This window comes from Theobroma cacao, chromosome 2 (genome assembly GCF_000208745.1).
Source record: "Theobroma cacao cultivar B97-61/B2 chromosome 2, Criollo_cocoa_genome_V2, whole genome shotgun sequence".
Lineage (NCBI taxonomy): Eukaryota > Viridiplantae > Streptophyta > Magnoliopsida > Malvales > Malvaceae > Theobroma > Theobroma cacao.
The window spans coordinates 3,055,978-3,076,614 of record NC_030851.1 but is presented as its reverse complement, the minus strand read 5'-3'; the positions used below and the strand labels follow the sequence as shown (position 1 = coordinate 3,076,614).

General features: G+C 36.3%; 4 protein-coding genes across 4 annotated transcripts; 2 read left to right on the top strand and 2 right to left on the bottom strand.

Annotated features, from left to right (window-relative positions):
- Window positions 848–2,984, bottom strand: LOC18607562 (pentatricopeptide repeat-containing protein At1g11290, chloroplastic). Its single transcript, XM_018114715.1, has one exon. It carries the CDS (start codon window positions 2,874–2,876, stop codon window positions 927–929), a length of 1,950 nt encoding a protein of 649 aa, XP_017970204.1. The 5' UTR covers window positions 2,877–2,984; the 3' UTR covers window positions 848–926.
- On the top strand, window positions 3,542–6,397 carry LOC18607561. The gene is made up of 4 exons (XM_018115577.1): window positions 3,542–4,528; window positions 5,111–5,277; window positions 5,687–5,771; window positions 5,992–6,397. Exons 1-4 carry the CDS (start codon window positions 3,636–3,638, stop codon window positions 6,179–6,181), a joined length of 1,335 nt encoding a protein of 444 aa, XP_017971066.1. The 5' UTR covers window positions 3,542–3,635; the 3' UTR covers window positions 6,182–6,397.
- Window positions 6,527–9,282, bottom strand: LOC18607560 (amino acid permease 4). The gene is made up of 8 exons (XM_007041803.2): window positions 9,109–9,282; window positions 8,881–9,016; window positions 8,552–8,785; window positions 8,328–8,421; window positions 7,976–8,190; window positions 7,601–7,758; window positions 7,291–7,518; window positions 6,527–7,153 (listed from the first exon to the last, which is right to left on the bottom strand). Exons 1-8 carry the CDS (start codon window positions 9,154–9,156, stop codon window positions 6,728–6,730), a joined length of 1,539 nt encoding a protein of 512 aa, XP_007041865.2. The 5' UTR covers window positions 9,157–9,282; the 3' UTR covers window positions 6,527–6,727.
- LOC18607559 (proteasome subunit alpha type-7) lies at window positions 13,624–16,456 on the top strand. Its single transcript, XM_007041802.2, has 3 exons — window positions 13,624–14,044; window positions 14,306–14,720; window positions 16,016–16,456. Exons 1-3 carry the CDS (start codon window positions 13,872–13,874, stop codon window positions 16,175–16,177), a joined length of 750 nt encoding a protein of 249 aa, XP_007041864.1. The 5' UTR covers window positions 13,624–13,871; the 3' UTR covers window positions 16,178–16,456.

The window sequence follows — 20,637 nt, the reverse complement described above, 5'->3', positions numbered from 1 at the left end:
AGGAGTTAATGGTGATAGTAGGGAATATTGGAGTTATAGCTCTTTTTAAAAAAAATTGAAGGTATAATGGATATGGTATTTTAGCAATGGGAAGCTTAAATTTGATTGTTCAGATTGTGGTTAACTTCCACTGTTATCACATGAATGACTCAACTAAGGATTTGTAGTTTTTTTATTTCTTCACGTATCTTTGTGCGTAGGTCTTTTTATTTTATTGTTCTAGTGTTAACTAATGGTGTGACCATCATTATCCTATATATGAATGTCTTTTTTTTTTATTTATTTAGTGAAGGATAGGTGTGAAAAAGTATTTAAAATTCTATATTTCATTTTGAATTAATGATCATATGCTTTCAATTTTTGTTTCCTTATTTAACCTACTAGATTTAAGAGTTCGTGACTAAATTTATTTTAAATTAAAGTATAAAATTGAAGATTATTTACTTGTCATATTAAGAGAATGTGATTTTATAAATAATTAATATAAATATATAATTATAACTATATAATAATCTATTTATATAAATAATTAGTATAATTATTTATGTTTATATGAATAAATTATGCACGAAATACGTACAAATTATGCACGAATTTAAAACTTCTATTAATATATTTTAACTTTAAAAAGAATTTTAATTTAAAATTCTACGTAAAATAGTATAGAAGTTGTTGCTTGTAGCAACTCCTTAACAAACCACTTACTGCAAGAATCTGCAAAGCCATCAAATTCCACCTGTGCCAGTATCAGGACTCTTCTCCCCAACATTCATAATTAGACATGGGTGATCTAACCAGAATTTGAAAATTTTCTGTTATGATAAGCTAAAAAATTTAATAATAGTCAGACTCAAAGTTATACTTTTTGCACATTGACAAATACCAAGTACAGTTATTTTTCTCTATCCTTTGGAAATTAAGGATCTTCAGCCTCCGTCATATGGAATCCTACAGAGCAAGCTAACTCCCGGATTTTTAATCAACGCCTTCTTCTGCATGTCTAATCTCAATGCTTCCGCATCCTGAAACCTGCCGACTGATGCATAAACATTAGAAAGGAGCACAACTTCATCTGATTCCCTTGGCTCCAGTTTAAGAACCTTCCTTGCTGCAAATTCAGCTACCTCCACATTACCATGAAGCATGCAGCCACTAAGCAAAGCCCTCCAAGCATTAGGACCAATCCCTATTTGACTAACAATCCCGCTTGCATCAGATAAGCAGCCTGCTCGTGCAAGCAAGTCAATGATACAGCCATAATGTTCTTGGCTAGGCCTTATTTTATGATCTTCCACCATCTTATTGAAAATCATCAGGCCATCATTTATCAGTCCTGCATGACTACATGCATTTAATATGGACAAATAAGTAGCACTATCAGCATCTTCCATGCCTTCCCTCATTTCATGGTATAGAGCAAGGGCAGTTTCTCCTTGGCCATTGATACCATACCCATTTATAATTGCATTCCAAGAGACTACATCTTTAAGATAGCCCATCTCCTTGAGGACAAGGTAAGCAAGTTTCATGTTGCCGCATTTTGAATATGCTGATATCAGAGTATTTTGAACTGATCTATAAGAGAAGAATCCAGCTTCAAAAGCACAACAATGAAGCTGCTGGCAGAGCTCAAAATCAGCCATATCAGAGGAAGCTGTTAATGCACCCATCAGCATTACTGAATCTGGGAGATAGTATTCTTCCAGTCTAAATTTAATAAAGAGATTCAGAGCCTCTCTTGAGAAACCATTTTGTACATATCCTGAAACTATTGCTGCCCATGAAACTAAACTCTTCTGAGTTGATTGATCAAACAAAATTCTTGAAGAATCTACATCACCACATTTAGAATACATTGCCATAATTGAGTTCACAAGCGGAAGCTCTGATACAAATCCACAAACAACAGCTTGAGCATGGGTTTGTTTTCCTTTCCTCAAATCTCCTAAGATTGCACAAGCAGAAACAAGATTCATAAAAACTATAGCATCATAACTGACCCCACTATCCTTCATTTTGCAGAAAAGCTCTAGAGCAGCAGTTGCATACTCAAGATTTACCAATAAACCAATCATTGTTGTCCAACTGATGACATCTTTGAGTTCCATCCCATCAAAAATTGTTGTAGCAGCATCCAAATCCATCAAACAAGAGTACATGTCAAGTACGGAATTATTAACTCTTATATCTGAGCCAAGACCAAACTTAACTATCAAACCATGGATCAATTTGCATATATTTCTCAAGCCTAAACCAACACCACCCTGAATGATAGATAATGCAGTCGCCACATTAGGAACCAAACCACACTTCCTTAGCTTCTTAAACAGCAAAACAGCCTCTTCAAACAGCTCGTTGTTTACAAAGCCTGCAATCATAGCATTGCAAGAAACCAAACCCGGGTTCTGCAGTCCCTCAAATAATTTATATGAATCGGTTATATTTCCACATTTCGCATAAGCATTAAGCATTGCGGTGCAGACAACTAAGTCAAAATCTAATCCACATTTCAAAATTAGTCCATGAATCGATTGCCCCAATTGCAAGTCTTGAATGCCAACAAGAAGACCAACAACGGTGAAAGAATTTGGAAATAAACGCGAGTTTCGCATATGTAAATAGGATTCCATGGATTTCATGTGATGCCCATTTATTGAATACCCGTGAATCACAACGGACCATAAAACTACGTTTCTTTGGGGAATTTGACCGAACAATTTCTCTGCTTCTTGCATTCTCCCAGCTTTAAAGTGCTTGCTCAAGAGTTTGGAGGCATTATATGAATTAACGCATGGAGAAGAAGGTTTGAAAGAAGTGGAGAAGCTATTGAAATGAAGAAAAGCAGATGGGTTTCGCCGGATTTTGCTTAAAATCATGGAAATCCTAGGCGTTGAATTTGAAGATTTGGACTACAGTAGTGAAACCCGTTTAAAAACTTATTTATCAAAGTATTTTACTGCTATTACTTTCCTTTAAGAAGGCTTAAGTCTTTTATAGCTATCCATTTATATTTATCATTATCTATTTTATCTATAATATTTAAAACATTATACGTTTATCAGATATTCATATAATATCTATGGATATAACGTGGCCACTATCTGGACCTGTTGGGCCTTTGACTAGTATTGCTTTCGTTTTAACCAAGCCTTAAGTCTCAACTATCGGTAACCCGAGACAATTGTTTTTCGCTTTGCACTTTCGAAGATAGTTGAATAATGTACAAGTCTGTGGAGCCCGACCCGAGTGACCATGGACCCTTCTATCTGTCTCTGGTAAGCTTTAAATGTGGACGCAGATAGACAAGTCAAAGTAACCGAAACACTGCCGCTTGTCCGTTTGTCAATAAATAAAATCCCTCTTCCTTACAAATGACACCTAACTAGAAACTGGGGACAGTTAAGCTGCCACGGTGGTGACGCGGCTTCTCCTAGTAACGCCACGTGCTGCAAGTCTATCCAGGACCAGGACCAAACGTACACGTCTTTGTGTAGTTTTTGTTTTTACTTCATTCTTAAGGCTGTCCCACCTTAAATTCTCTCCATTTGCAAAGCCAAATCCAAGAAACTGAATATACGAAACAGAACTCAGAAATCCCAAACTTATCAAAGTCAAGTAACCAAAGAAAGAGATCTATGTCTTCTTCTTCTTCTCCAACACCTTCTCAAAACCCTTCCTCTCTTTACCCACAAGTCGATCTGTCGAACCCAGATGCCACTTCATTCTCCACTTCTCCTTCTTCTACCTCTTTATACCCTTCCATTGACGTGAAAGATTTAGCAGAAAACCTCTTTCCGGAAGACGACACTGTTTTACACACCCACCAAGATTCTCAAGAACAACTCCTCCTCAAAATCCCCGGCGCCATAGTTCACCTTATTGAACGAGAAACGAGCGTAGAGCTCGCATGCGGTGAGTTCTGTCTTGTTAGTCTCCTTCAAGGTGATAACGTTGTTGCTGTTTTTGCTCGTGTTGGTGATGATATTCAATGGCCTTTGGCTAAAGATGAGCCTGTAGTTAAGCTCGATACGTCCCACTATTTCTTTACCCTTCGAGTACCGTCAAATGGATCGTTTGAAGATGGTAAAGATTTTAAAGAAAGCGAGGAGGTTTTGAACTATGGCTTGACAATAGCTGCAAAAGGGCAAGAGGGGTTGTTGAAGGAACTGGATAGAGTCTTGGAAACTTACAGCTGTTTTTCGGTTCAAGAAGTGAAAGGTATAGGGAATTGGAATGTTGTGGATACGAGAAATGTGGCGCCCGAGGAGTTGGACAGAGAGGACAAGAGGGAGTTGATAGTTGGGAGTTCAATGGCGTATTGGACTACTTTGGCGCCTAATGTTGAAGATTATAGCGGATCTATAGCGAGGGCGATTGCGTCAGGGTCAGGGTACGTTGTAAAGGGGATTTTGTGGTGCGGTGATGTTACTGTGGATAGGTTGAAGTGGAGCAATGAGTTCTTGAAAATTAGAATGAAGCCAGGTTCAACATCAGAGATTAGTCCTGGGGCCTTGAGACGGATGAAAAGGTTTGTTTCTTGGTCATATCACTATAAGGCTTTTTTTGGTTTTAGCCTTCCTGGTAGACACTCTGTCCATTTCTGTCATTCTTTGTCTAGCTGGTAGTGATGATTTGGGTAACTGCTTGAGCTGATTAATTTTTTTTTTATCTTTTTTAGAAAGGTTAGGAGCTCCTGAAACAGAATTATAGTTTGGCTAAATTAATGATTAATAATGAACTGCATAACCATCTGTAATGTTCTCAAGTATCTCTGGGAGCATTGAAGAAAGTTTGCAACAAGGGTGTGGTATGATCACTGCCGTTGCAAGAAATTAAAGGACTAACTATAATTAAGTATCATGGGAGTTTTATGTAATTGTCTGATGCCATACCAATTCTGGCATGTCTTTAATTGTTGAGTTAAATTTTAGAGGGATATCTTATTCTGTCTGTGGAGGACAAATGTCAGTACATTCCTCTGTAATTCTTTGACTGAATGAGTTTAAGTGATGAGGGATAGGATTCTGCTATATATCTTGATAATGTTGTTGTCGACTCTATAGTTCTTTGTGGCCTATGCAGCATCTAATGGATATTGTGAACATTTCAGGGTTAAGAAATTAACAAAGATGTCTGAGAAAGTGGCCACTGGAATTCTTTCTGGAGTGGTTAAGGTGTCTGGATTCTTCACAAGTTCAATTATCAACTCCAAAGTTGGCAAGAAATTTTTCAACCTGCTACCTGGAGAAATTGTTCTTGCTTCCTTGGATGGATTTAGTAAGTTCTTTCTTCCCAAAAACTTTATCTTATTTGTTATGACTCTGATGATGCTTTTCTCTGCTAGGATGCCAATTCCATGCCTGCTATTTCTCTGCATCTCAATGGGGATAGCAATTATATTTTATAACTTAGTAACTATAACTACATGTCTGACCTTTCTCTAATTGCAATATGCTTGTCGTTTATTGGTATTTCTCTGTTATGTTTATTCCATATAAAATTGCAACATGGTATCTGCTTATAATAGTATTCTTACTATCTTCTCCTTGTATGTCCATTTAGATAAGGTTTGTGATACTGTTTTCGTTTATTGGTATTTCTCTGTTATGTTTATTCATATAAAATTGCAACATGGTATCTGCTTATAATAGTATTCTTACCATCTTCTCCTTGTATGTCCATTTAGATAAGGTTTGTGATGCTGTTGAAGTAGCTGGAAGGAATGTCATGTCTACCACATCGGTTGTGACAACTGGACTTGTTTCACAGAGGTATGTTCCTAAAAATAAAAGTTGATGATTTGAATTCCACTTGTCATCATTATGATCATCATGTTTATGCCACGGATAAGGTTATTCATCCAAAGTTGAGTGCAAGACAGAAGGGCTTAGATATGGACGTAGATTGGCTAATATGTAGTATCTAATCCAAATACGTATCCCACATAACTTGGAGAAACAAGACATGTTGATTGTGGTTTTGTTGTTGTAGGTATGGAGAAAAGGCAGGACAGGTGACAAATGAAGGGCTTGATGCCGCAGGACATGCTATTGGAACTGCTTGGGCCGTCTTCAAGATAAGAAAGGCTCTTAACCCGAAGAGTGTTCTCAAACCCACAGCCCTTGCAAAAGCTGCTGCACAAGCAAATGCTGCTGAATTGAAGGCCAAAAATAAGGAGTAAAACTCTGTAATATAGGAGACAGTTAGGAATTTATGGAGAGATGTTTTTAGCACTGCAGTTTCTTAATGGTTGAGCTTTTCTTGAAATTCAAAAAGGCGATTGTATTTAAATATTGTTTGTTTCTTTATTCTTTGCTGTAAATGTTATGAGTTCGTCAATGTTAAGAGGCAAGCTCCTTTGCCCTGATTTAAATTCTCACGATTGTTATTCTGTGCTTGACTTCATACAGTTATTGAAGGGTTATATACCAAAGGATAAATGTCAATGTGATATAAAGCAATAATATAGCTCAAATAAAGAATTCTTAGAATCTGGCAATTTAGCCTAAGCCTATAGCAGCAGAGGTGATGAAGAAACTTCTTTGTTCTTGATAATTGATATCTGCAGGGAACTATTCCTTGCAGAATTTGTTTTTGATTACATTTGGCACCTCACAGGGTTATTAATTTGTTGTTCTTGCTCACAAGTCACAAAACATGGATTGAGTACATACTATATCTATATTCCTACTATACTGACTTATAATTTCTTGGACCATCATGACTCTTAGTAACTAGTTTTAAATGGCTTGTAAGTCTTGAGATCCAGAACAACTCCAGCCACAGATCCAACTGCAGCAGCCACTGTTACAAAGAAACAAGCTACACTAATTATTTGAAGGGCAAGCCACCTGGTTGTTCCTCGCCCAATCTTCTTCTGAGATATATACATCTCAACGGGGAAATAAACAGTTAATGGCCAGAATCCCATTGCCCCAAGGAATCCAACGACATCATTAAAAAATGGCATGAGCATGGCTATAACAGTTGTCATCACAACAAATATTGTCCTCCATGCTAGGCGGAAGAGGTTGAGCTGGTACACACCGCCAAAAGGAATAGGTATGTCATATTCTGCTGTCACCAAGTCACTCTTTGGCCACTTTTGAGCACACCATTTTTCTACAAATGCAAACAAGGGCTGGCAAAAGACCTACATTTCATGTTTATAGAACTCAGTTCTGATGAAAAGCTAAAACAGAAATTCCAGGAGGTCATATTAGCTAATCAAAGCTAAATTTATTGGTGAACTTGGTAACTCTCTTTAGTATGTGTTTTGACAGAGCATACCTGATATGCGCCAACAAGGTGGACAACAATCGCTAGATTAGCAATGTCTAGCAACCAGTAAGGGTTGTAAAATCCAAACCCAGTCAAAAGATTTCCAGGGGCGAGATCACCAATGGCTGCATATCCCATGCAACCACAGAATAAGTAAAACACTGTTGTTACAGTGATGCTGAATAAAGTAGCCTTCTTCATTGTCTTGTACTCCGCTGGAGGAGATTTTACTGTATCCTGAAGATGCGCAGGCCATATTATAACGATCGGCAACATTTCTATGTTATACACTACTTAATATTATCCTCCACATATATACCTGAATTTCAATAAGGATTATAGAATAGGAGTATGCAAAAGCAATAGCTCCCAGAGCTTGCAAAGTCCTCCATATCTTCTGCATGCCAGTAACTGTGCCAGCATGTGTTACCGTACCTATGCTTATTCCCAGCAGGCTTCCATCAATTTTCCCGTGTTCTGCAGAAAAGAATTTGAAACTCGTTTCTATTCATATAAATGAATGCTAGATGCATGATGACAACGAAAAGCTTTTCATGTACTTTGTTTTCAATTCTGGTTATTAATGAAGGAAAAATAAAGTAAACCATTTTCCGAACTTTTTCAACTCTTCAAAAGTGGGGTTAACAGCTGCTGTTGCAGTCAAGGGAGCATAAATTATTATCCATGTTTGTACCTGCAACTTTTCCAATGCCAAGAGCAAGACCAACGGCAGAATATGTAAATGACATAATAGCTGCAACTATGGATAGCCACCATACATGACTAAAGTCCGGTATCTGAGAAAAAATTACTTCCGCAATTCCAAATGATATCATATACCCGTTACTTGACATATGACATGGATCTGTCCCGCCACTCTTGTGCAAACAGTTTGCTCTCTTGATCGCCCTAAACAAGCACAGTTACATACACTCGATTTTAGTTCATAGTATGTAACCATCTAAATAGGATTATATACAAGCATTTCAAACTAGTGAAACTCCCAAAGCAGAAAAGAGTTGATGATGTTAGTCAAGATAACTCACATCATACTGACTGATGCAGCAATTGTATACCCAACTGCGACACCAAACAAATTCAGGTATTGGATCCATCCACATAACTTGACCTTCCATCCTCCTGCAATATCAAAATATATCAATAATATTGGCATGATAACTTTTATAATGTCATGATTTTATCATGATAACAATGCTGTGAAAACTATTAGTTGCCTGATAATGATATACAGTAGCATTAATTCTGTTACCTAAGTGTGCCTTGACAGCCTCCATGTAGGTATAGTTTCTTTGTCCCGTGATAGGGTCACCAGACCTATAACACTCTGTTAGGAGGTTGGAAGTATAGAGATTGACGAAGGCGAAAAGTACCAGGACAGTTGGCCCTGCAACCCAACCAAGTTGCGCTATGGCCCATGCCAATGATAGAACTCCCGATCCTATAACAGCAGTTATAATATGGGATGTTGCAGTCCAAAAAGTACCTGCATCCGCGTAATTTTTATTGTTTCAAGGACTTGAAAGAAACATAAGGTAATAAGCATACTAGAGCTCCATATCAAGTATGTGATAATGTTACCCGTTCTCTTCAAGCGGCCATCATCATCAAAACACTTGGCATGGTTGGCTTGAGGGTCCATTGCTTCACTCTCATTCTGAGCTTTAGGCTGAACTTCCACTTGCAAGTAGTGCCTGATATCATGCCTTTCTTCGATCTAAAAGAGAACATAATGTTAGAAGAGGTGAAGAACAACAAAATGAAAAAGTAAGTGTTTTCGATGAAGAAGGAAATGGGGCAGCATCTTACAACGCCATGGTTGATCCTGCTAGGCATAGTCCGACTCCTCGGCAACATGGTTGTGCAGATTAATGGGAAGATAAAAATATTGCACGGTGAGAGAGGGAAGGAGAGGGGTAGCTAGGGAAACCTAAGAAGAAGCAGAAGATGGTGGATGTTTCATCGGATTTGTATAAAGGGCCCTTTATAGGAGAGAAGATAGCGAATACAGTCAGCTGTTACTATAGGTCCAAAGGTATCGATGAACAATCGTGCATGTAACACGTTTTCCCCTCTCTGTCCATATCTTAAAATCTCATCAGTTTTAAACCAAAGTACTTAAACAAATTAGTTAACTCAGGAAGTTATCATTACGCATTCAAGTCACAATTCTTACCTTTCTACCATTAAAATTAAAGTTTCAGCAGTCTTAATTAGTGGTCTAAATTGTCTCTTTGATATTGTTGTCTTTTAAGAGATTAGTACGACTCTGCTGTTAAATATATTGACTTATGGAATCATAAGGCTGAACATTAGTGCATGATATCTTTAATTAGCCCCAACAAAAAATAAGTGCATGATATACTGGCAAAAAATGGCCAAAATCTATAGAAAATATCTATGAACATCTATACAAAAAGTTTAATCATAAGCCTGGTTTGTCTTGGTGACACCACCTGTTTCTAGGACAAGTGTTAACAGGAAAGAATTTTCCTTTATTTAAGTTTTGGGACAATCTGTTGTATTTTCCTTTTCTTCTCTCCAGCCTTTAGATCATTGTCAGGAATATGCGGGGCAGAAGGTGCAAGACTGTTTAATAATCAATGAAGCAGATAACCGACGGGGACAACTTAGCTTGAGAAACTGGAAATAATCAATGAACTACATAGGAGAGGTTGACAATCGAACCAATGGGACAACTCTTCTCTTAGCACGGCTTTCTAGTTTCTAGGAAAGATTAGTGTTGTCCTGACTGCTCCAAGACTGTTGCTTTACACTAAATGTACTTTATTTCTAACTACGTAATGTGAGTTTTCTTATTTGATCCAGTTGGTGAGCTGTTGCAATGGCTTTGGATGCTAATAACTTCCCAAATCAATTCTTTATGGTATCCAAAAATTACAGATCACCTCTTTTTCATTGTCTCTCTTTCTTTCTTTCTTTCATTATTGTCGCTGACTCATCGATGTTTATTGCTCTCCCATGTTGTACAACTCCAAGAAGTTAATGTGAGTGTCAGGACACATGATCACCAGCATGCCACGATTGGATTCTGCTCCACAGGAAAGTTGCTGGCCTTGGCTCAGGCCATTGCATCTCTTTTCTCGATCCGTTTGTTTTTGGCAGGTTATTGCTTTCAGTTTTCCAAAGTCTAAGAATAATATTCCTAAGTTCAATCTTTTCTACTTTGTCGGTCTTAAACAATACTTCATTCTCTTTTGTCACAAATTGAAGAATCTGAGTGGCTGTCGAAAGAACATTTTAGCCAAGGATTTGATTCAGCAAGATCTCTTTGTTAATTAGCTGTTACATCCAGAGAATTCCAGTTGACTCATGATTATTCAGGCTTAAGCCTAACTCAGTTATTTTTAGGCACATGAATCTCCATTTTGGTTAAATGCTTGTGGGAACAATATTCCTCCTTGTATCTGGCTATACCTACCCCTAGCTCATTCTCCATTGTTATGGTATCTGTTTCTTTCCCCTAGTGGATGGTGGTTAGGGTTCATTTTCATTTGATCTGATTGAAGTGGTAGGATGTCAACTTTCCACTATGGGGAAATGACTAGCATAAAAGCATACTAATCCTTTAGCCACCCCTTTGTCTTTTCTTGTTTTCCATTACAGGGAGATTGGTATTTAGATATTAGATAACTTGAACTGAATTAAACCTTTCGAAGACTTGGTTCGAATGGAACGTGGAGTGCCTTTCGTTTTGGGCAGTCCCCCTTCCTTTATCAAAGACTAATCATGTAAAAAAGAATCTTCTCCTTCCCAAAAATGCTTGCTGACACCCCCACCACAAGCTACAGCTCCCACAACCTGATCATTCCTAATTTCTCTTGCATCCTGGCATGTCGCTCCTTAATACCCTTCTCTTTTCTTGCTGGGATATTTAAATATTTATGCAAAGTTGGATTGATATTTAATTCTGATAACAGAGCTCCCACATTTTGTTTCTGATTATCAAGGCGAGATCAATTATTACATATAAAAGAAGAGCTTTCTTTTAACCATTTGGTAATCATCTTAGCTACTTAATGTGTGCATTTAACATTAATCTTCCTATGGATTGACATTTGACTCCTTCACAAGAACCGCCATGGCCTGATGATGACATAGCTTCTCAACTTGCAGGTCAACTTAAAGAAGTCAGAACTCAGAACAGAGTGAGAGCACTTCTCAATTTACTCGGCCTCTTGACTTAGACCACTCAATCCACGGCTTCACATACATAATTAACGTTTGATGAAATGAAACCAATTTAAGTAAAAACTTTTTGACATATACAATTTCCTGCTTACTCATCTATTTAAAACAAAACTACAAGAATTGAGCAGTGCTTTTCAGAATGTCTGTTGCAGAAGTAAGAAATAAAGCATATATACAGGCAAAACATCAACTCAAGATTAGTGGGTGTTGAGAGTCTCGATGCCGCCCAAGGGGAATCAGCGGTGGAGGAGGATTCATGGTAGGCACTAGGCATCATTTTGTTTTGGGCCATTGAAACTTGAAATGAATCAACTAGAACTGGTCTGGGTATTGGTTCCAAACGTGATTTCTCTATCGCACTAAACTTTGAAAGAGAGCTGACCCAAGTCCACGCTCCCACCGTACTATCCCCGACCGGTATTTCGTGCGAAAATTGATGTACCCTTCATCTCCAAGTGTTTTTCTTATTCTTTTGTTGATCATTGTCGTTAAGATTTTTAAGTGCTATCCACTTTATTTTTTTTTTCAACCAAAAGTGGTTTTTAATTTATTAAAACCACTAAAATACAGTGAAAAATGAGCCAAATGATCATCCATTTTAATAACAGACGCCTATAAAAGTCTGGTGGAAAATCAGAAAAACAAAAAATACTGCATCGTAGTCCATCAATGAAGTCAAATAGTGCCCATGACTATACATTAGACAGGATTAGAGATAAAACATAAATGGGTGCTATCATCATGCATCTAGACCCGTGCAGCACTGCTAAAGATGTTGTGCTCCTGGAGATTGTCAAAGGGACTATCCACAAGGCATTGGTTAATTTGAAGACCATTGTTAACATGTTAAAAAAAGATTAAAGCAATCACTTCTTCTAGGATTGGATACTGTGACATGTGATCGGCTTGCAGCTCTCGCCTGCCTCCAACAGAAGCGAAGTACCACAATCATGTACACCACAGTATAACACAGCTCCTCATCTGGCATCCCCAATCACAAGAAACATTAACATACAAAATCAGACAAGCAATTTACAAAACAAGTATCGAGTACCGAAATGCCCAGCACAAAGTGATATAAAGCATAGTACCAATTGTGAAGATCACTAACAAAGGTAGAGCATATCCACTTCATCTTGCATTTTGTTTTTTAGCTAACGACAGGTAATGCTGCTATAGGAATAGTTGATCAAATTATTTTCCCATTCTATTCAATATAACATTTTTCCACCACAAAATAACAAATTTTACAATTATGAATAATGGTTCTTTAACTTCTTATAACAAAAAAAAAACCATATATATATATATTTAAATTTTTTCCTTTTAATTTCGGTCAACTTCAATGATTTTTTTTTTCATAAACAATATTTTTAAATAAGAGTATTATTTTATACATTTACAATAAAAAAACGTTATTACTTCTTAATAATGATTTCTTTTACACGCATAAGGAAATAATATTTAATTGATATATGCGTGGATCAGTGACAATTTTTTCACCCAATTATATAATGTTTTCATTGCACTAATTTTTTTACTCACAAAAAAAAAATTCACCATAATTCAAATTATCTCGATCTTATATATTTTTTATATGTGGGATTCATGACATTTTTTCTTATTCAATTGCTCAAGATTCTACATTACTAAAGAATTGTATAAACTCTCATACCACTTATCACAAATCCAACTTCAATTCAAAAGATATATCTATTAAGTGAAAAAAATCTTTATTTATAAACCAAAATCCATTCCATTTCTTTTTAATTGTAAGATTTGTGACATATAAATATATATATATATATATATATATATATATGTGCATTTATATTTGACGTTTAAAATATATATTTGTTTGAAAGAAATACATATATATTGTAAGTATCTAAAATCTAATCTTTTTATACCAAAATGATATTAACTCAAATTTCAAAATTTTTTAAAATTAATATCTTAAACCACTAAACTAAATGAGTTTGTGTTCGTAATGTATCTTATTTCATTCATTTTGCAATAAATTGAAATATTGAAACGTAAATTTCTTTTATATTTTTAATACCCATGCAATTATGGGTATTAAAAATTTATTGTATGAAATTAAAAAAAAACGCAAACTGAGAAAACGACGACGCTTCAAGGATTACACAGCGCAGTGTGTTCTTGGGCTCTTGGCTTGTCCCCCAAGTTCTTTCACTCAAAAACACTGCGTCTTACTCTTGGAATTCAGATCGCAAAGCAAAAGCAAAGGCAGATCCTTCGACGCAGTATTTTTTCCTTTTGGTAAGAAAAGAGAACAAACAAGAGAGAAGAAAAATAAAGAAACAAGGCGTGATTATATAGAAAAAGCGTAGACAAAAATGGCGAGATATGATCGAGCAATTACAGTTTTCTCCCCCGACGGGCATTTATTCCAGGTGGAGTACGCTCTCGAAGCCGTCCGCAAAGGTAACGCCGCCGTCGGAGTTCGCGGAGCCGACATCGTCGTCCTCGGCGTCGAGAAAAAGTCCACGGCCAAGCTCCAAGACTCCAGGTACGAATTTCCATTTACACCGATCATATTTTCTCTTATTTTTCAAGGTCATTTAGGACTTAAAATTTATGTTAATTTGTTGAAATGTTGTCCTTTTGTTCATTTTGTGGTTTTTTTCCCTAATTAGATTAATTATGGAATCCTCTAATTATCGTAGCTTCGAAGGAAAATCACCGTTTTTTTAATTTTGAATGCTTGTAAAAATAGGATTTTCTAACTTATATATGCTCACTATAATTTGTTTATTACTTTTACTTGCAGAACTGTTAGAAAGATTGTGTCTTTGGATGATCATATTGCTCTGGCTTGCGCGGGTTTAAAAGCAGACGCTCGCGTCTTGATTAATAGGGCTCGAATTGAATGTCAGAGTCATAGGCTCACAGTTGAGGATCCTGTAACTGTCGAATATATAACACGGTACATTGCTGGTCTTCAACAGAAATATACGCAAAGCGGTGGTGTGAGACCCTTTGGTCTTTCTACCTTGATTGTTGGTTTTGATCCGTACACCGGTGTTCCTTCTCTTTACCAGACTGATCCATCGGGAACATTTTCTGCTTGGAAGGCTAATGCAACTGGGAGAAACTCTAACTCAATGAGGGAGTTTCTGGAGAAAAATTATAAGGAGACTTCTGGGCAAGAAACAGTAAAGTTAGCCATTCGTGCTTTGCTTGAAGTAAGTTTTGCTTTTCACATGTGCATGAATACCTTGGACTTAGTCATTTTATTTAATGTTCCAAATGTGACTGCTTGAACTATTTTCTAAGTTGGATTTACCTATCTAGAATGGATGGCATGTTCTATTTGCTTCAGTTTTTTATGTTGGTAATTTGTAGATATGAGATGCTCTTTTAGGCAAGGCTGCGTGCAGGGTGTTTAATAAGCATTCTTTAGTTATACTTATGATTAAAAAATGCATGTGAAACCATTTCTTTTTATCAAATACATTGTTTTATGTTAGAAATTATTACACTAACTGCGAGATTCTCAGATTGAGTTGTCTCCTAATTTCTCAGCTTAAGGCCAAATACTTTGTTCAAATTACCAATATTTGGCCAAATTATCTCTGCTAATTAGTTTGTCTTAAGTGATACACTTATTTGCCTATTGAATAAGGTTTTGTGGACTTAGGGACATACACACTTGATGTTTAGATTATTATCTGGTTATGCCTAAGTAAAAGGGTTTTGTGGCATTTTAGGTTGTTTGCATGTAACTGCAATATATAGTGTTATAACTGTTTGTTCTTTTAATGGGATAACATTCTAGCTTGGCTACACATGACATGTGGCTTGAGTAGTTGAGTTGACCCTTAAATTCTAATTGGTTCTTTTGGAACCATCTACTTGATGTAGGATGGAGTCACCAGTAGTTCTAATTTGAGGTTTAACTACTATAATGATTTACAGAGGATTTCAGGATTTCTTTTTATGAGTTGTTGAATAAGTGTTGCAAGGAAATTCCATGGACCTAAAGAAAGAGAGGATGATCATTTTCTTTCGGGAGTCCATGGGATTACAGTAATGGATATAACTTGATGTAGAGACATGCATAAGAAAGCTCGAAAGCTACCAGAGAACATAATCTTGTACTAAGATACAATTTAGTGCCTAGATTGCAATCATGATTCATCTAGAGATGCAGTTAGATTTCACATAAAATACTGCCCATTGAGTTGGTTACTGATGTATAATTGCTCCGCATGCACCTGTTGTGCAGTCTGTAAAACAAATTGGTTCAGCCCCAATGGTGAATTGTCTGCTAATGGTTGATGATCATGTTTGCAAGAATCTTGGGGCAAAATAAATTGCCAGGCATAATCTCATTAATGCATTAATTCTTCTGTTTTGATATGTCTTTAATGGTAGCATGGTGTGAGAACATTTGTATTTCTAGTTTACCTGTATTAACCTGTGATTTATGCTTTTGGTTTCCTTTCTCTTTCTTCCTTTATTTGTTTTTTACAATTAGGTTGTTGAGAGTGGGGGAAAGAACATAGAAGTTGCCATGATGACAAAAGAACATGGACTGCGGCAACTAGAAGAAGCTGAAATCGATGCCATTGTTGCTGAGATCGAAGCAGAGAAAGCAGCTGCAGAGGCTGCAAAGAAGGCCCCACCTAAAGAACCCTAGTTCAATTAGAATCCTCATAAATCCTTGGCCACGCCTCAGTTTGACCTTCATAAGGTCTCCCTTGAAACGTTATTCAGTTATGTCGATTGGTTGGACATGTTGAATGTTGATACGTGCAAAACCTTACATGTATTTTGAGCATCATGCTTTTGCTGATGGTACTTGATTGTGTCACAAATAGAGTAATATCCAACTCTTTCTACGTTTTCCTTTTTCGTTGCACCCAAGAAAGACAAAATGACATTTCTTATCAATTAAAAACCTACTCTTTTTGAGTTTTGGGTGCTATCTATGACTAGTTTTAGAATCCAAGCAACATACGGACCTAAGGCTGGCGTATTCGCCTGTCCTATTCCAAACTTGGAGGCTTCTAGCAAAACTTCATATTTGGTTCTAGAAGTCAGATAAATCATGCGCGTCTCCTGAAGGTTCTCTTGGAAAGACGTCCTTTTCCTAAATCTCAACTACCATCACTTGCTAGTCCGGTCTTGGTCCCTCAATTTCAAAGTGTAGTTTCTCTCATTGCCATAACCTTTTTCATGTATTCTCTTGAAAACATTGACTAAAATAAATTGCCAACTGTTCCAGGTTAACGTTTCTGTCGTGCCAACATTAGGAAAGGCATATAAAACGTTGGTGGCATGGAGCTTCCCCGCTGGCTTCTTGAGTCTTTTGTATGTTCATTTTGCAGCTCTTCCTCACTTTTGTCTATATTGGAATGATGGCTGGCCCATAAAGATACATAGGTGCTATGTTTCAGGCCCAATGATGGAAAATGGAGGAAGGAGTAGCTGCCAAAGTACTTTTCGGCTTTACTGGTCTAAAAAATGCAAGATATTTTTCAGGCTCAGAGAAGATGGTATTCTAAGTTGTCAAGATTCAAAAGAAAAATCATCATTGTGACCCAAATTAATAGGTAAGGTGGGCAATAAATCGGCATCCACTGCTTCAAAATTTAGACACAGCAGTAGTTCTGGTTTCCACTCACAAGACCGCCAACATCAGTTAAACATGACAACAATAATTTTCCGTGGAAAAGGAATTTATCCTTTGCAGGGCTCAAAAAGGCGTTTGGGCATTTTCCCGTGCAAATTCAAACCTTAGTGGATGAGAATCTGGGTGCAAGATCTTGTCAGTTTGGCCTTGTTACATTAAAGTATGCAACAGGAACCCTAAGATTTGGCAATCATGTTATCACTTTAATCCCAGTTGGCACATAGCTCATATTTAGCTGTGCAAAGTCTAATGCACCATAATAACAAACGTGATATTCATCAAGAAAAGCAAAAAATTAATGAGATGAAATTTGAAACAAATTTGATTGACTTAATTTAACCAGTTGAATACGTTGGAAGAGCAAACGTAATTAAATAAAAATCATGAATAAATCAAGGATGGTCCTTCTTTGGTAAGGTTGCGGGATTTGTTGCCTTTTTCCATAGACTTGGAGCTTGGCCTACGGGCTACATCAAAAGTAGGAGGATTAGCCTTTTTCTCTTCGTCTACTAACCTTATTTATTAGTGGGGGATGCCCATGTACGAAATGGGCGGGTGTTGTAGGAAGTTGGAGGGGGCTTTGAATGTTAATGTCTAGTCGCAGTGGGTCAATTAAAAGCTTTGCCTTAGTACTGAAAAGACCTCATATCAAGCCAGTGATGGTCCCCTGGCGAGCAAACTTCAGTTTGTGCCGAAAATGACCAAATTTAGCATGAATCCCAATCCATCTTTAGGGTGGAAATGTGGGAAGCTTTACCTACGAATCCAAAGGTCCCCTTCTAGGAACCTGTTAGTTGTGAGAAGCCCTACCATATTTAATTCCTCTGCTAGAAAAAGGTTGTAGAAAAGCATATCAGATTCATTAACCAAAACTTATAAAGGGACTCTTAATAAATTAATCTTCATCTTATGGTAGACACATTGCAATGTCTAAGGTTCTAGTTAGTGCTTTTTTTGTAGTCAAACCATGCAATGAGGAGTGATTTGGTGGATGATGTGCCTGACTGGGTTACAGGTCCCTCTTCTCTCTTTGCATAAATTTAGGAAGATAATGTTGCAAGATGTTGGGCAGGTAGGGAGATTTATGTGGACAACAAAGTGGAAGATATAACATAGATATGATTCGAACGAGAGGAGGGCCCAAGACATTTAATGCCAAAACCCAAAAAAAAAATGAAAAATATATACATATGAGAAGGTAGAGCTAAGTTCAGTGAAGAGGACAGATAGTTGACCCATACATTGTTGTAAGGAGGAGTCTTTCGCCTTTGGGATCCATCACCCTCAGACAAAGGGGGACTTCCACCTAACCAATTTGAACTCTATATATCTCAGCCACACACTGTCACGTCTTTAATCTCTCCCCCTCCCTTCCTCTCTCTCTCTCTCTNCCCTCCCTCCTCCTCTCTCTCTCTCTCTCTCTCTCTCTCTCTCTTGCTTATCCTCTCTGATCAGTATTTGGGGCATCTCACCAAACTCTGTTAACTTTTCCCACCAGCTAGGGTTTTGCTATCTTAAGCCTGTGTGTAACATGCGCATCCTCCTCTTTTCTTTCTTTCTTTTTATTTTCTCTTACATTACTATCATCAACTACAACTAGGATGGTTTTAGTATTACGTATCTTTATAATACAACGGGAAATCCCTCTCTTATGGCACCTTACCATACTAATAAGCACGTCCAAATTAATATTTATGTGTCTTGATATTCAAACATTCAATATATCAAATAAAATTCGTAAAAGACGAGAAATATATTGACTTTATTAAGTTTATAATAATATGAGAAAATGAAAAGTTAATTATCAAAATTTTATTAAGTTATGGACTTGTATGATTCCATTGCCAATTGGCATTGCCGTGAGGCTTTTGGTGTTTATTGTTCAATTACGAATGTTCCAATGAAATCTTAAGTCTTAACCATATGGAATGTCTAAAAATACTTGTAAGCATTAGTTTATTTTTTAACTTGGAATATAATATTTGCGGTGTAATTGACCAAATATAAAAAAAAAAAAATTAACGTTCACATATACAATTAATTCTATGTATGAATCCATGTTAAAAGGACCCATTCTTGGGTTGAAAATCAGTTCATAAATTTGACCTTAACAACAAACAATGTGGATGTATAACTTTAAATAAACCCAATGCTAGCTGATTTTATGGTTTTAATTAAAAGTTTATTATAAGATATTTCAACGAATTTAGAATTTAATAAATTCTTACAAATTCAGAATTTTGACATGTTTTTTCTATGGATGATAAAAGTGAATACCGTAATTATGTCTAATTACTTATTCAAATGGATTAAGTACAATGAACGTGGAATTAGTTTGAACAAATGAAAATTGTTAATTATAGCCCTAATTGACTGGATCAACAATTAAATAACTAAATAAATATATCAAAGTCATATACTTTTGCGAAATGGCCAAATGGAACAAATTAAAGTTAAAACTGATTGTATAAAACTTAAGCCACAAATTATCTATGTTAACATTTTAATGGAAAGAATTCTAGCTTGATTTCTTCAAACAAAATAAACAATTAAGTTAGTGAAGGTACAATACATAAGTATTTGACTCATTGATTAGTACATGATCTTTTTATTTAAAAAATAGAGTTCGATTATCCTTTTCTCAATAATAAAAAAAAAAAGTACAAAAATAAATTACTCCAAAGACTACCAATGAAAAAATTTGAGTTTAATTTGAGATTAAAACACCCAATCATAACAAATTGTTAAAGTACAAATTGAATCTTCTTACCCTTTTTCAACAAAATTGGAACATTTTTTTTATACTAACACTATTACAAGAAGAAAAGAAATTTTATATTTTGAAATTATGTGTATATTATTAAAATGAGTGATATATATATATATATAATTAATTTTATTCATAATTTAATATTAATTAATAAAGAGTCAATTAACTATATCATTAATACGTCATCTTTCAAGACACGTTTTACTTGTCAACTGGAACAATACAATAAATAAATTAAAAAGGGAGGTTTATGAGTCTCATCAAAAGTTTTTAAAATTTGATTGAAGTCCCATCAATATTTTTAGCATTAGATTTTTTATTTTGACTAATTAATTGTAATATGATAATAATAATAATAAAAGCAGAGAAAAGGACGAAAAGGGCCAGGGAAAAAGGGGAGAAAAGGATATGAGGGGGGTGGGGCAGCTGAGCTGGAGATAAGAAAGAGGAGGAGGGTGTTGGATTGGGGCCCACAAGTGGTGTGCGAGTGGGTCCCAACGCCGCAACCGCGCACATGAGCCTACGTCGGACGGCTTCCAACCACCGCCCAAAAAGAGAGGAGTTGGTACCGTGTGGGATACAGACGTTTTCCATCCTTTTACCATTTTCCCCCTTCTTTTCGCCCTAACCACAACTCTGCCATCCCATTTTCCCAAATTTTTCTACTTATATAACAATAATTATTATAAATCAC